Here is a 15,120-nt window from a genome sequence, read left to right on the forward strand (position 1 = left end):
AGTAGGCACATGGATTCAGCGGCCGTTTCAAGCAACGCCCGGTGCCGTAACCAGCCAGGCGGGCATGACCCGGCGCGCGATGGAGCTCTTAACTTGGTTGACCAGGACAGAATACGTCAAGAGGCTGAGCGGGTGGCTCAGCAGGCGACTCAGCTGGCGGCTTACCAGCCTTTTCCGGTTTATCCGACGACTTCTATTGAGGCAGGCGCGACCACCAGGACCGGAGGTGTCCCCTGTCTGGTGCCGGCTCTGCGTAACGAGCGTTTGCCCAAGGATTTCAATGGGCCCAGAAAGGTGCCTAATTATACGGCCGACTTACAGCCTGGGGCATGGATTGAAAGCTACGAGATGGCTATGGAGTTACTGGAGGTCAGTGACGCTGCGATGGCCAAGTACTTCACCATGATGTTGGATGGGACTGCCCGCACTTGGTTGAAGGGGTTACCGCCTAATTCCATCGGTTCATGGGCAGAGTTAAAAGCACGGTTCATTCAGAACTTCAAAGATACATGCAAGCAGCCCATGTCAATTGTGTATTTGACCAATTGCAAGCAGGAGGAGGGTGAGTCCACAACCCATTGGGTGCGCCGGGTCAAGGCCATAATACATTCGTCTGATAAGATGGATGCCGGCTCTGCAGTCTTAATGTTGGAGAAAAATTGCCGTTTTGCACCTCTGAAGATGAAGCTGGGGCGGCTCAAGCGCGATTGTAATGACATGGGCCAGCTGATGGCGGCTCTAGTCAAATACGCCGATTCTGATAGTACCAAGGATCCCGAGTCTGATGATGAGAATACAGGGAAGGGAAAGAAGAACGGCAACGCCAAGGGTCCTCAGCATAACCCGGGAAATCAAGGAGGTAATAATAAACGTAAGGCTGACGGTAGCTTGGAGTTTGTGGCTAACACCAATGCACAGGGCAACAATCAGCGACGTAAGGGGAGACCACCTCCTCGGTCCGGCGGGTCAAGCCCGACGCTTGAGCAGTTGCTGAATGAGCACTGTCCGAGACACGGCACCCCACAGAAGCCAGCCACTCACCTATGGAAGGACTGCACAATCATGAAGGCTTTCAAGAATTCCAACATGTTCGACGGTAATCATGGGCCGGGCGGCGCCTCAGGTGGCGGCGGCTTTCATGGCTCGGGCGGCGGTTCAAATTCCAATTTTCAAAATTCTCAAGGTGGTTATAATCAACAATCTGGCCAGGGAGGTCAGCAGGAGCAGGGTGGATACCAGAGTCATCCAAAGCAGCTAAATAGTGGACAATATCATGTGTTTACCACCAGTTTGTGCAAACGGGACCAGAAGCTTCATAAGAGGGTTGTGAACGCCGTTGAGCCGGCAGTTCCTCGTTATTTGAGATGGTCTGAACAACCTATTATGTGGAGTAGGGAAGATCACCCTCCCCGGGTTGATAATCCGGGTCACTTGGCCTTGGTGGTAGCACCTCAAGTTGGTGGATATAAATTCACTAAGGTGCTCATGGATGGAGGCAGTAGCATCAACATCCTCTATTATGAGACTTTTTGTCGCATGGGTTTGACTGATAAAAATCTCAAGACTTCCAACACTGTTTTTCATGGAGTGGTCCCTGGCAAGTCGGTGTACCCAGTGGGTAAGATTGAGCTGGAGGTCGCCTTCGGGGATGAGCATGATTCTAGGGCTGAGAAGTTAACCTTTGAGGTGGTCAAAATCAAGAGCCCGTATCACGCCCTGTTTGGACGGCCGGCTTATGCCAAATTCATGGCACGAGTGTGAAATGTTTATGTGCAGCTCAAGATGTCGGGTCATAAGGGTACCATCACAGTGCATGTGAGCCGGAAGATAGCCTTGGAATGTGAGGAAGGCGATGCTGCTTACGCTGAATCTGTTTGTGCAACAGAGGAGTTGAAGTTCTACAAGGACAATGTTGACCCGGCGGACATGACATCTTTGAAGAAACCGACCACAGAGCATGAGTCGGTGATGAAGTTTAAATCGGCCGATGATACTAAACTTGTTGATTTTGTTCCAGGCGACTCATCTAAGCAGTTCAATATCAATGCCAATCTGGATCCCAAATAGAAAAGCGCGTTCATCGAGTTCATCCGTGAGAACCGGGACATCTTTGCATAGAAGCCTTCTGACATGCCGGGTGTACCGAGAGAACTCGCTGAGCACATGAAAAACTATGTGTAGAGACGCTCATTTTCATAGCTAGAGACGTGTTATTTCATCTCTAGTCAAAACTAGAGTCGATTTAGTAAAGCGTCCTTGGAGCGTCTCCCCACGGACCGTCTCAAAACAGGTAGACACGCTTTGTTAGCGTGTCTACGTTGTATGAGACGCTATATTGGGACGTTCAAAATCGTCTCTACAAAATAGAGACGTTCTATCACACGCTTATATCGCGCCTCTACTCATGTGGGCCCATTGCTTATAGATGCTATGTTGAGACGTCATATTCATCTCTTTATGTGAATAAGCTTCTTTGTGGGTATGGACTATTTTACTTTAATCGTTATTTGATTATTAATATTACCTTGTATTCCTCATTTCAAATTCATTTACTTTATTACGGTAGGGATGCATGTGTAGATTGATCAAACATCAATATATAAAGGCATCAATCGACATCAGCAATTGCATTCGCAAGCAATCCATTCTCAGAATTAGCATCCTTTGTAACAAGTATAGGAACAAATACATCCACTAAAAGTGTATCGAGACATGGAGTTCACAACTGCATCAGATCCAACATTCATATGAAATATGTAAATAATTAAAAGATACTACAAACTAGAACTAAGCTTTCCATACATTATACATAATATGTGTTCATTTAAAGACTAATTCTTGTGTGGTTGCTCCTTGCTCCTGCAATGCGTTCCAATTCTAAATTCTCAGCTACCCTGGAAGAAAAAATTAACAAAGAGAAGTTTAGAACATAAGCTTTTGGATTAGTGCAAGATGAAATGTTCTATGATGAAACTGTGAGAGATGTTCCTTACAAATGTCTTGACGTTGTCTTGGAGCACAAATGTCTTAGGTTGTGTTGGAGTGGTCAGCTTTGGCTTTTTGACCTAAAATGTTTCAAAGTAGTATCAGATTGGTAGGCAAACAACAGTTGGCATAACCGTGCAAGCGTATGTGATTCAACTGACTGAAACTATATCTAGTTTGGATATATTTCAAAATGTACATAACTTGACTTGTTCTGATCTTACTCATGCCTAATTAAGATGCATAAACACTTCCCCAAATGGTACATTTATGAAACATACTGAGCATCTATGTAGCTAAAGTAAAAAAAATCAAGAAAACAATATGTACAGTTCATTAGTGGTGAAACAAGTACGCCTTGTCTGCTGCACAAAGTCATGTGAAGCCATGTATAACTAATAAAGTGCAGACCACATAGACATGTCATTTTGCTTCGTAAGTAGTAGGGCAATCCAAGAGACGCTGGTTTGCGAAAGCTAAAACTATACATAGTTAATCAAACATGAGCAACTTGATAAAATGACAACACTTTTCCTCGTACATTTATCGTATGACCCACCTTTCATTTTTTTGATAAAACGGCACACGTTTCATTGATAGCTAGACAAAATGGCACAAGAAAAATGTTTTCCTCTATTTCTACATATGGGCCCGCACATCAGATTATTTGGGACAGTTTTTCCCTTTAGGCCCTGTTCGGGACATGGGTTGACAAAACAGAGGAGAAGGAAAAAGCATAGGTATGGGATGGAGTGCAAAGTGAAACCTACAGGCTTCCACTAAGAGGAATGGGAACTTATGGGGGTGTTCTGAACAAAGGGAAAAAGTTTTGGAATCTGCACACTTCTCTAGGAAACAGAACTAGCCGTTATGTGCCTGGGCATTGTATTCTTGCTGTTGTTTCTCTAGCCGTTGCTTCTTCTTTCTCTTGCTATTTAAGCACAAACAATGCACTGCCAGCAACTTGCTTGTCATTTCTTCTCCTCCCCTGTAAGAACTTCTCTAGGAAAGCATAGTTCATTCTTGTAGGAGCAATCCATTCATTCTTCCAACCTCAAAATCCATTCATTCCTGAAGCTGAATGGATCCAAACTATAGCCGGCGGTCAAGAAACGAAGATGATTTTGTACATTTCATACTCCCTACAGTACAAGGTAGCTCATCCCAATCATCTGAGAGGAGAGCAATACATACATCCATCTTGAATGGAGCTACTTATGTGCATGAAGCTCTTACCGGCCACGAGGTTCTATGTGAATGGCGGTTCCATATGGAGAGATCAATCTTTCAAGCTTTAGTACAAAAACTGCAAGAAAAGCGACTTCTCCAGGATGCAAGGTATATCTCTGTGCAAGAGCAAGTAGCCATATTTTTATATGCAGTATCAAAGAACGCAACCAACAGAACATTGCAAGACAGATTCCAACACGGTGCAGATTCAGTTAGTACTTATTTCCACGCCGTGCTCAACGCGATTACACGGCTCACATGCAACTACATACAACCTTCTGTACACCAGCATCCTATATTAAGGCAACAAAAGTTTTCATACTTTAAGGTAATTGTTTTCAAGTCCTATCATGGTGAATTGGTATTAAGTAAATCTAGCTTATATTTATATATCTAACTATAGAACTAAATCTGCAGAACTGTATTGGAGCTATAGATGGTACTCACTTTCCCATGACTATTCCTCCTGGGCAACAAGATCCATACAGAAATAGAAAACAAGGTCTTTCACAAAACGTAATGGTTGCATGTGATTTTGACATGAAGTTTGTGCATGTACATGCTGGATGGGAGGGATCTGCATCAGATGCAAGGGTTTTGCAAGATGCACTAGACCATGGATTCAATGTACCGCCTGGTAAATTTTATCTTGTAGATGCGGGTTATGCAAATACACCCCAATTCATTGCTCCATACCGAGGAACTAGATATCATTTACAAGAACAAGGAAGAGTTCAACAAAGGCCACAATGCTACAAGGAGTTATTTAACCTTCGACATGCTCAACTACGAAATCATGTCGAAAGAATTATTGGCATACTGAAAGCAAGGTATCCCATACTAAAGGCAGCTACAATGTTTGATATTGACACACAAGTTGATACTGTTGTAGCTTGTTGTGTATTGCACAATTTCATAAGGCTACACGATGGAGATATGACACTGCCTGACAGAGCTACAATGGATATTAATGAAAGCAATATGAAGGATGTACCAGATGGAGATGTGAAATACAAAAAAGATGTGATTGTATTTAACAACTTGAGACAAGCTGGAAATGAGATGCGGGATACCATGGCAGTGCAAATGTGGGCAGATTACATTGCCAGAAGATAAGCATATGTATTGTGTAATTTTCTCTCATGTTATGTAATTATTTGGCTGTACTGTACTCCACTCATTTAATATGATTATTTTAGTCAAACACTGCAGAAAGACATTGCTTTAAGAGCCATTTAACACTGCATTAAAAGTTGAATGATTTTGACACTTCCACAATCATGTGCCCAGTATTGCACATGCACAACCTACTACAAGTTAACTATGACAAGGATCACACCCATGTGCCCAGAGATGCACATGTACAAAATATATCACATTCTATTACAAGTTACCTACGCCAAGGATCATAACCATGTGTCCATAAATGCACATGTACAAAATATATCTCAATTTTAAGCTAGCACGAAATACTAATTCCATTTGATTAGGAATTCCGAACTTTTCCAGTCAACCAACCTAATCGTAATTCGTTACTTGAAAATGATAGAAATACTTCCCTGTTCTCCTTGTTGGCGGTGAAGATGTCCGCTGCTTTTAGCATATCTGCCATCGAAAGACCCTCCAACTTTTCAAGTGCTTTGATGCATTTTTTGATGCTGAAGGGGTCCTTTAATTTCCTCTCCTCAATGGCTGCAAACCTATTTATTTCTTCCCTTCTGAGTTTCAGGTATCTCTCATGAAAATCATCAATACTAGTCGTCTTTTGCTTTTTCGCTCTCTTTCTGCTGGTAACCACAGGAGCTGAGCTAGATGGTCGAGGATTGCGATGTACAACTTGTGGAATTTCATGCAAGGTCTGTCCAACACGTTGTGAGGAAATTGGTATTGTTTCAACTTGCGATGGAGCATGTAATGTCAAGTCATTTCCTTGAGTCGGGTTTGCCTCCACTTGACTGAATGTATTGTTGCTAGAAAACCAATTTGTGTTTTCACTATCCTCTTCAATTTCAAATTGCATGGATGAATCACCAGGAGCATGTATGGTTGGTGTAGGTGTGTGCAAATGCGCCTCTGGCCCTTGCAATTGTGGTGAATGTGATGTGGGAAACTGTGAGAGTTGCGTTGCTTTGTTCGCATAATAATCCATGCCATGACAACTCCTTCCCTGAGCATAGCGTCCTAGATGAATTATGTAAAAGAAAAAGAATATTTATAAGAATCAGCCAAAAAATTTGGGCCAATTAAGTCAATGATTTAAAGCTCACCATCATATAGAGCGAAAAGATCTTCATAGTATGGAAATGACCTTCCTCGCCAGGTGAGCACTGATATAAAAAATCAAATCAGAAAATGGATATCCTGTAGCGTACACTACCAGGAAGTTCAGTCCATTTTCCATAGTAGGCCGAAACAAATGCAAAAGCATCATACATGTTAGTCAAGCCTTGCATAAATACATGGTTTAGCTATACAGGAACTCACCTAGCAGGCTAGCAGCACTTCCTGCTAGCATATATCGTACATGAACAAGTAGAAGTAGATCTATCTCTGTGTAACAAATTAAACACACAAGAAATAATCTCAATTCGTTTATGCATCTAATAAACATTCTGAATCTGTATGACCTATTTTCGATTTTTGTAAGCCTATAAATCTGAAGGAGAATAATTTTTAGGAGAAGAAATCAACAAGTTCTAGTAAGTTTTAGGAGAATAAACCAAAAAGGGTTGGATGGTTACCTTCTAGGGAGATTTCTTGACTTTACCCAAATTTCTGGTCGTCGTGCACTTGTGAGGATGGAGGGGGTGGAGTGGGGAGATGGGGAGGCGGAGGAGGGTGGATTCGCCAGCCCACAGCGCTCCGCTGGTTCTCCATGTTGACTTCGCGACAAAATAGTCTAGGGTTCCTTCTTCTCCATGGGGGATTTGGGGGGAATGGCGGGAGTGCTAGAGATAGGAGGCGGGAGTGAGAGAGAGAGAGAGGAGCGGCGGTGACTCTTTCCTGTGCGGCTGTGCCTTTCCATTAGGTCTCGGTAGATATTTTTGGTTCACGTGAAAATCGCTGGAAAGTTGCCTTTCCTAAGGAAAGTGGAGCGCTCTTTCCTTTGTCCCAAACGCCTCCATCGGAAAATATCCGCAGGTAGGGAAAGTTGTATTATTCCTTTAGAAAATCCTTCGTAGCGAACAGGGCCTTAGCTTGTTTCCTCTAGTTCAATTGAACCTATCGGTCGATACAAGAAACGGGCACGAGACAGGAGGATAGGAAGAACAGCGCCGCCGTCCTTCCTATCGACACGCTGTACGTTCCCCAGTACCATCTCGCCATGCTTAGCCCGTTCTCTTGTCATCGCCTCACCGCAGCTGTTCCCCTGTGTCTCCAACGAAGAGTGGACCCTTTTTCAGACCCTGCAGTTTGATTCCCGCTCTCAAGTCCTCCTATCCTCGCAACTCCACATCCCTACCCTATGTTGTGAAGTGTGCCATATCGTGTGCATGTTGATTACATCCCTACATGCTGCCAAAGTGTGCTACCTAAACATCTAAATCAACAAGCATCCATATCCTGTTGTTGTCAGAAGCTACAACTAAGCTAGCAACTCGTATGAATATTTAGAGCCAATTACTTTCTTCAGGCAGCAACTACGTCCATTACAGAGATAGCATCGAGCAACTACAGAAGCTACAACTAGCCAGTAGCTTTAGCGACAGGAGCGACCAACGGACGCTCTAGCAGCCCGAGCGACCAATGCAAGCGAGCAAACTACAAAAGTGACGCCCAGCATGGTGCATGGCAGCGTCGACATCAGGGCATAACAGAGGGTCACACGGCAGCATTAAGAAGATGTTGAGGCACACTTCGAAAAAACGGTGCGGCGAGAGTAAGGAGCGGGGCTTGCCTTCTGCCGCTTGGCGAGGGAGCATCGAGCTTACCACAACACATCCACGCCTCCTCCTCCACATGAACGGGCGGGCGGGCAGAGCACGGCAAGGCGACGGCAGGAGAAGAGCAGCGCCTGGGAGGAAGGATGGCGAGGTGGCGGCCCTGTTGTTCCTCTCCTTCTGTCTCGCGGCTAATTTTGGTACAGGAAGGCAAATCATCCCAAATAATCTAACGTGCAGGCTTTGATCTAGAAATAGAGGAAAAAGATCACTTTGTGCCATTTTGGCCAACTATCAATCTAAAGTATGCCATTTTATCCAAGAAAATGAAGGTGAGTCATAGGATCAAAGTATGAGGAAAAAATGTGTAATTTTATCAAATTGCTCTTAAAAGATGGAGGTAGGAATCATGTTGTGATAGCAGATTAAAGTGGATCTCTCTTACAACAAGTAAATGCAACCTGCTTAATGGGAAGTCATTCGATCATACTGGCATAATGGGATTCGAGGTAGCACCTGCTAGTAAACCGGATTAATGTACTCTCTCCTTATCCTCTAAAAGGACGAACTACCAAATTCGTAAGTTACAGAGTGGATAAAGAACATAAAACGTGTACACAAGTTGCAAGACGCACCACCAATGTGGTTGCTCCATCAGATCTGAATCTGATACATGAGTTCCCTGATGGATGCTGGTTGGTCTTAATGGTGAGATTTGGTGAAAACTAATCTGGATATAAGAAGCGTGAGATGCGCAATTGAAAGATGTAAAGATATAATGGTAAACTGTAGAGCAGATGGGATTCGAGGGATGTCACGGCCCCCTCTACCTCATCCCCACCAGAAGGCACCACCGGAGAGGCCGGCCCGCTTAGGCCCAGGCGGGAGAGGAAGCCCAGTGCCAGGTACGACCCAGCGACCTGGGAGCTGGCACCGCTACAAAAGGGAGCGACCACCAAGTGAGAAAGGGTATCGAATGTAATAGGCTATTGGCACTTTCCCCTTCCCCAATTCTTCTCCGCTCCCGATCCCCTTGCTGTTCCTCCTCCCCAACCTCCAATTCTCCCAAGATTTGTATCAGTTACCTATGAGACGAGTAAATTAGATCGAGTGCCCTAACACATGGTATCAGATTTGCCAGAATACCTCAAGAAACCCACCTATTCCACTCGCCAGAAACAACAAGCCACCGAGATGGAGCAGCAACTCGCCGATCTCGCGGACGCGATGGCGAAGATCCAGGAACAGACGGCCGCGATCCAGCAGGCAGTCGCGGCGTCCAGCACCCTCGTCGCAGAGATCAAGCCGGCGGTGCTGGATCTCGCGGCATGGCGGCCCGTGATGGAGAAATCGGTGGAGGAGCTGCAAACCGATCTGGGCGGCCTTCGCAACCAGATCGCGCAGGTCGCGCGCAACCCCGTGCTCTCCATTAAGCCGGCGGATCTTCCCCCGCTGATTCCGCACGTCCCCGAGGCGGATCGGGCTCCCAACGGTGACAACAGTCACGGGCCAAGCGGCCACCATGACAACACAACAACACGGAGGTTGGGTACCGGAGTGGTCACCACCCTCCTGCCACCTCCGGCCATGAGTACGTACCACCAGCTTCCTGCACCTCCTGCCCACCTATCCCCTCGTCATACACCTCGATCCCGCAGTCCGCAACGCCATTCCTCGCTGCTTCCTCGCCCCAAAATGGATTTCCCGCTGTTTGGGGGAGAACGCCCTCGCAGTTGGAAGCGCAACTGTGAGGCTTATTTTCGGGTTTTTCACATCGATCCGTCCCTCTGGATTGACACAGCATCCATGCACTTCTCTGGTGCGGCCATGCTCTGGTTAGAGAATAGTGGAGTTGATCTTGATCGCCTAAAGTGGGAGGAATTCTGCGCGCTGGTCTGTGACCAGTTCGGACGCAACGAATTCTCTGTTTTGCTTCGTCAGTTGTTTCACCTTCGTCAGACAGACTCGGTGCTCGATTACACTACTCATTTCAATGAAACTATGCATGCTCTGCTTGCTCATAGCAAGGCTTGGGATCCTGCTTTGTTTCCTTCCCGTTTTGTTGATGGCCTTAAAGATGAAATCCGAGTAGTTGTTCTGGTTCACAACCCCAAGGATTTGGATACTGCTATCTCTCTTGCGTATCTGCAGGAAGAAGCTCTGGAGATCCTCAAGCGCCGGGAGCCGCGGCGTGCGGACATGGGGCACAGCTCGCGCACGCATTTACGCGGAGCCATGCCATTGCCGCCCCCTACAGGACGGCCACCCACTCCGACTACACCACCGAAGGCTCCCCGCGGCGACACAATGCCACGGGGAACACCGTCGACAGATGAGCGCCTCTCCACCTTGCGCGCTTATCGCAGGGCGCGCGGTCTCTGCTACATGTGCGGGGAACGCTGGTCGCGGGATCACAAGTGTGCAACCGCGGTGCAGCTACACGTGGTACAAGAGCTGTTCGATGTGCTCGGCCTGACGGACAGCACGCCTGAACCAGCTCCGTCCGAGATCAACAGTGAAGTGCACACCATTTCAAGGGCTGCTGTGGATGGAGAGGCCACACCTCAGACTATCAGGTTGCAAGGCAAGATTCAAAACCACCAGGTTCTCATTCTGGTTGACAGTGGTAGCTCACACAGTTTCGTCAGTTCAGCCCTAGCGGCGCGTCTGCAAGGGGTGGTGCAAGCTGTTCGACCGCTGTCAGTTAAAATTGCAGATGGTGGTGAGATGCGCTGCACACAAGAGCTGCTCAAAGGGGAATGGACTGTTCATGGGCACAAATTCTGTTCTCGGTTGAAAGTGTTGTCGCTCGGATGCTATGATATGATCGTGGGAATGGACTGGTTGGAGGCACATAGTCCCATGAATGTGCATTGGGCACACAAGGAGCTCTCCTTTTCACATCATGGCAGGACGATTCAGCTAAAAGGGGTTCAGCCTAAGCTCTCGGATTGTTTTCAGATCACCAGCCATCAGTTGCAGGCTATGCTGGAAGAGAATGCGGTTCACTACATAGTCCAACTTTGCACAGTTGATGGTAGTGCTACTCAGGATGCCTTACCAGCTAGCATTGAGAATCTGTTGGCTCGTTTTGCTCATCTCTTTGAGGAACCCAAGGGACTGCCACCACATCGAGAGTTCGACCATGCAATTCCATTGATTCCAGGCGCTCAACCAGTTAATCTCCGGCCTTATCGCTACAGCCCCCAGCAAAAAGATGAGATTGAAGCACAGGTTGCCGAAATGTTAAAACAAGGGATCATCCAGCCTAGTTATAGTCCCTATGCTTCGCCGGTTCTCTTAGTCCAGAAGAAGGATGGAACATGGAGATTTTGCGTGGATTACAGACACCTCAATGCTATTACGGTCAAGAACCGCTACCCTCTGCCCATCATTGAAGAACTCTTGGACGAACTAGCGGGCTCTTGTTGGTTCACGAGCTTGGACTTGAGAGCTGGATATCATCAGATCCGAATGGTGCCGGAGGACGAGCACAAAACTGCATTCAAAACTCATCATGGCCACTTTTAGTTCAAAGTGATGCCCTATGGTGTTACCGGAGGCCCTAGCACTTTCCAAGGGGGTGTGAACACTGTTCTTGCTCCACTGCTGCGCAAAGGGGTGCTCGCGTTCATTGATGACATCCTGGTACATAGCAGCACCTTGGAGGAGCATGTTAAGCTGCTGCGACAAGTGTTTGAATTGTTGGATAAATACAAACTTCACATTAAGCGCAGCAAGTGCAGGTTTGCTCAGAAACAGCTGACTTATTTGGGACATGTGATCAGCGAGCAAGGAGTAGCAACAGACAACAAGAACATTGCTGCAGTGCAAAGGTGGAAGACTCCTACCTGTGTGAAGGAAGTACGGGGATTCTTGGGGCTTGCAGGTTATTACCGGCGTTTCGTCCGGAACTTTGGAGTGATCAGTCGGCCGCTCACGAACCTGTTGAAGAAGAATGCGGTGTTTGTGTGGAGCCAAGAGGCCGATGCAGCCTTCCATCACCTGAAGCAATCACTGATCACGGCGCCGGTGCTAGCCTTGCCCTACTTTGACACCCCGTTTGAGATTGAGACGGATGCTTCTGACAAAGGAATTGGGGCTGTGCTTATGCAGGCCGGGCACCCTATAGCATTCCTCAGTCGGGCGTTGGGGCCTCGCAACCAAGGTCTCTCTACCTATGAGAAGGAGTTCATGGCAGTTCTTCTTGCAGTGGAGCGCTGGAGGCCGTACTTGCAAGGGAATGAGTTCACCATACACACGGATCGACGCAGTTTGGCCAACCTGGGTGACCAATGACTGTCCACACCTTGGCAGAAGAAGGCGCTGACCAAGTTAATGGGGCTACGTTATAAGATTGTGTATCGCAAAGGCGTGGAGAATCGCGCGGCGGACGCCTTGTCCCGTGCTAATCATGGTGACTTGTTGGCCCTCTCGGTCGCTCAACCACCTTGGCTGGAGGATGTTGTTCGGGGATATCACGGTGACCCACATGCCAAGGACATTCTGCAGCGCTATACCGGAGCACCAAGTGATGATAATCCATACTCTGTGGTGGACGGCGTGATCAGGTACAAGGGGAGAGTGTGGCTGGGTTCAGATTCTGCCATCAGACAGCAAGTCTTGCGTGCGCTCCATTCCAGTCCCACAGGAGGGCATTTGGGGATTCATGCTACTTATGAGCGAGCTCGCAAGTTGTTTGCCTGGCCTAAGATGAAACGGGACATCATGCAGTTCATCTCTGGCTGTGACACTTGCAAGCAAGCAAAGTCCGAGCACGTGCGATCGCCTGGTCTCCTGGAACCCTTGCCAATCCCACCGCATGCTTGGTACACGATCACTCTGGACTTTGTTGAGGGTCTGCCACTGTCTAAGAAGTACTCCTGTATCATGGTGGTGGTTGACAAGCTCACTAGGTACGCTCACTTTGTGCCCCTGTCGCACCCATTCACCGCTCTACAGGTTGCTACAGCATACATGACGCACATCTACAAGTTGCATGGGTTGCCATATGCTATGGTCTCCGACCGCGACCGGGTGTTTACCAGCAGCCTTTGGAGAGAGTTGTTTCGGCAGGCAGGAATTGATCTGAAGATGTCATCGGCCTATCATCCACAAACTGATGGTACCACGGAGCGAGTCAACCAATGCATGGAAGCCTACTTGCGTTGCTTCGTGCATGCTTGCCCACACAAATGGGTCCTGTGGCTACACCAGGCTGAGTTTTGGTATAATACCGCCTTTCACTCGGCTCTCAACTCCTCGCCTTTTGAGGTTTTGTACGGCCATTCGCCTCGCCACTTGGGCATTGTCGATTCTTCTTCTGTGGCACCAGCTGATCTGACTGCGTGGATGCAAGAGCGACAGTTGATAACAGCCATCCTGAAGCAGCAACTGGAGCGGGCTCGCCAGCGCATGAAAGAGTAAGCTGACAAGAAGCGCTCGGAGCGAGTGTTCCAAGTGAATGACTGGGTGTTCGTCAAGCTACAACCCTATGTGCAGACGTCAGTTGCGGCCTGTGCTAACCACAAACTCTCTTTTCGCTACTTTGGCCCCTTTCAGGTTCTGGACAAGATTGGCTCAGTCGCATACAAGCTGGCCCTCCCTGCAGACAACCGGGTGCACCCGGTCTTCCACGTCTCGCTGCTGCGTGGGGCTTTACCGCCAGCTACCGCAGCCCAGCCGGACCTGCCAGTGCCACCGGCTCCTCATATGGCGCCATCTGTTCCAGAGGCAGTGCTTCAGCGCCGGGTGGTTCAGAGAGGCACAGCTCGACTACCGGAGGTGCTGATCAAGTGGTCTGGCCAGCCGGCGTCTTTGGCTACCTGGGAGGACTACTTCGAGCTCCGCAGCCGGTTCCCGGGAGCCGCGGCTTGGGGTCAAGCCGGCGCTGAAGGGGGAGGGGATGTCACGGCCCCCTCTACCTCATCCCCACCAGAAGGCACCACCGGAGAGGCCGGCCCGCTTAGGCCCAGGCGGGAGAGGAAGCCCAGTGCCAGGTACGACCCAGCGACCTGGGAGCTGGCACCGCTACAAAAGGGAGCGACCACCAAGTGAGAAAGGGTATCGAATGTAATAGGCTATTGGCACTTTCCCCTTCCCCAATTCTTCTCCGCTCCCGATCCCCTTGCTGTTCCTCCTCCCCAACCTCCAATTCTCCCTGGATTTGTATCAGTTACCTATGAGACGAGTAAATTAGATCAAGTGCCCTAACAAGGGAGCACCTGCTTGATAGAGCAGATGGGATTCGAGGGTGCGCCGGCTTGATGTGGCAGAATTTTTGCAGGAGGATGACGCCGGCATGGACCTGGCTTGCGGACGTTGAGGACGACGCCAGGAGAGGTGCGGCTAGGGCACGGGGAGGACAAGGGAAGCCGACCGGCCCTGACTGGTGAGGTCGTCGACGGAGGAGACCAGACGTAGCCGGCAGAGGGCACCTCTCGGGGCGAGGCTTGGAGCCGCCGCAGATTGGATATGGTGGGTTGAAGAAACCGGGAGCGGAAAAGATGGGTTTCGTGGGTGACGACCCCAGTTTTAGCTAGTGAAAAAAAATCCAAAACAAACGCGGGATCCATCCATAAAAAAGCGGTAAACCAAAACGAATTTGGGAGCACCAAAATTTTATATATATACCAAAGATAAAGCCGCGTGTGAAACGTCTCAAAATTCGTCCTTAACTTATTTAAATATATATTTATTTTATAAAAACCTAATTCTTATAATAACTATGCAACGCCTTTCAATCGTCTTAAGAAGCGTCTTTATTTTGCTGGTATCCATGGATGTAGAGGCGAATTATAAAGCGTCCCAGAAAAAGCGACCTTATGCGACAATTTTGTTGTAGTGACACTCTCAATAGTGATCCAAAATTTAAGCCGGTCAAGCAGTTTCTTCGGCGGTTCAACGAAGAGAGGCGTAAGGCCATTGGTGAGGAAGTGGCCCGCTCTTCGCGGCCGGGTTCATTATTGAAGTTTTTCATCCCGAGTGGTTGGCTAACCCAGTGCTGGTGCTTAAGAAGAACGGC

General features: G+C 48.0%; 1 protein-coding gene and 1 long non-coding RNA gene across 2 annotated transcripts; both read right to left on the reverse strand.

The window, feature by feature from the left end:
- Positions 1 to 2,670: 2,670 nt before the first annotated feature.
- Positions 2,671 to 14,554, reverse strand: LOC141039833 (uncharacterized). Its single transcript, XR_012200770.1, has 3 exons — positions 14,321 to 14,554; positions 2,994 to 3,065; positions 2,671 to 2,894 (listed from the first exon to the last, which is right to left on the reverse strand). It is a non-coding gene; the product is annotated as an uncharacterized lncRNA (long non-coding RNA).
- Positions 5,462 to 8,265, reverse strand: LOC109742475 (uncharacterized). The gene is made up of 3 exons (XM_073506688.1): positions 8,148 to 8,265; positions 6,483 to 6,542; positions 5,462 to 6,396 (listed from the first exon to the last, which is right to left on the reverse strand). The coding sequence occupies exons 1-3, from the start codon at positions 8,155 to 8,157 to the stop codon at positions 5,702 to 5,704; spliced, it is 765 nt and encodes a 254-aa protein (XP_073362789.1). The 5' UTR covers positions 8,158 to 8,265; the 3' UTR covers positions 5,462 to 5,701.
- Positions 14,555 to 15,120: the final 566 nt, after the last annotated feature.

Source organism: Aegilops tauschii, chromosome 1 (assembly GCF_002575655.3).
Source record: "Aegilops tauschii subsp. strangulata cultivar AL8/78 chromosome 1, Aet v6.0, whole genome shotgun sequence".
NCBI classification, from domain to species: domain Eukaryota; kingdom Viridiplantae; phylum Streptophyta; class Magnoliopsida; order Poales; family Poaceae; genus Aegilops; species Aegilops tauschii.

Excerpts from the sequence above, each read along its gene's own strand:
- LOC109742475 (XM_073506688.1), bottom strand. Across the intron at positions 6,397-6,482 it reads TCTTTTCGCTCTATATGATG|GACGCTATGCTCAGGGAAGG; the intron begins GTGAGCTTTAAA and ends TAATTCATCTAG.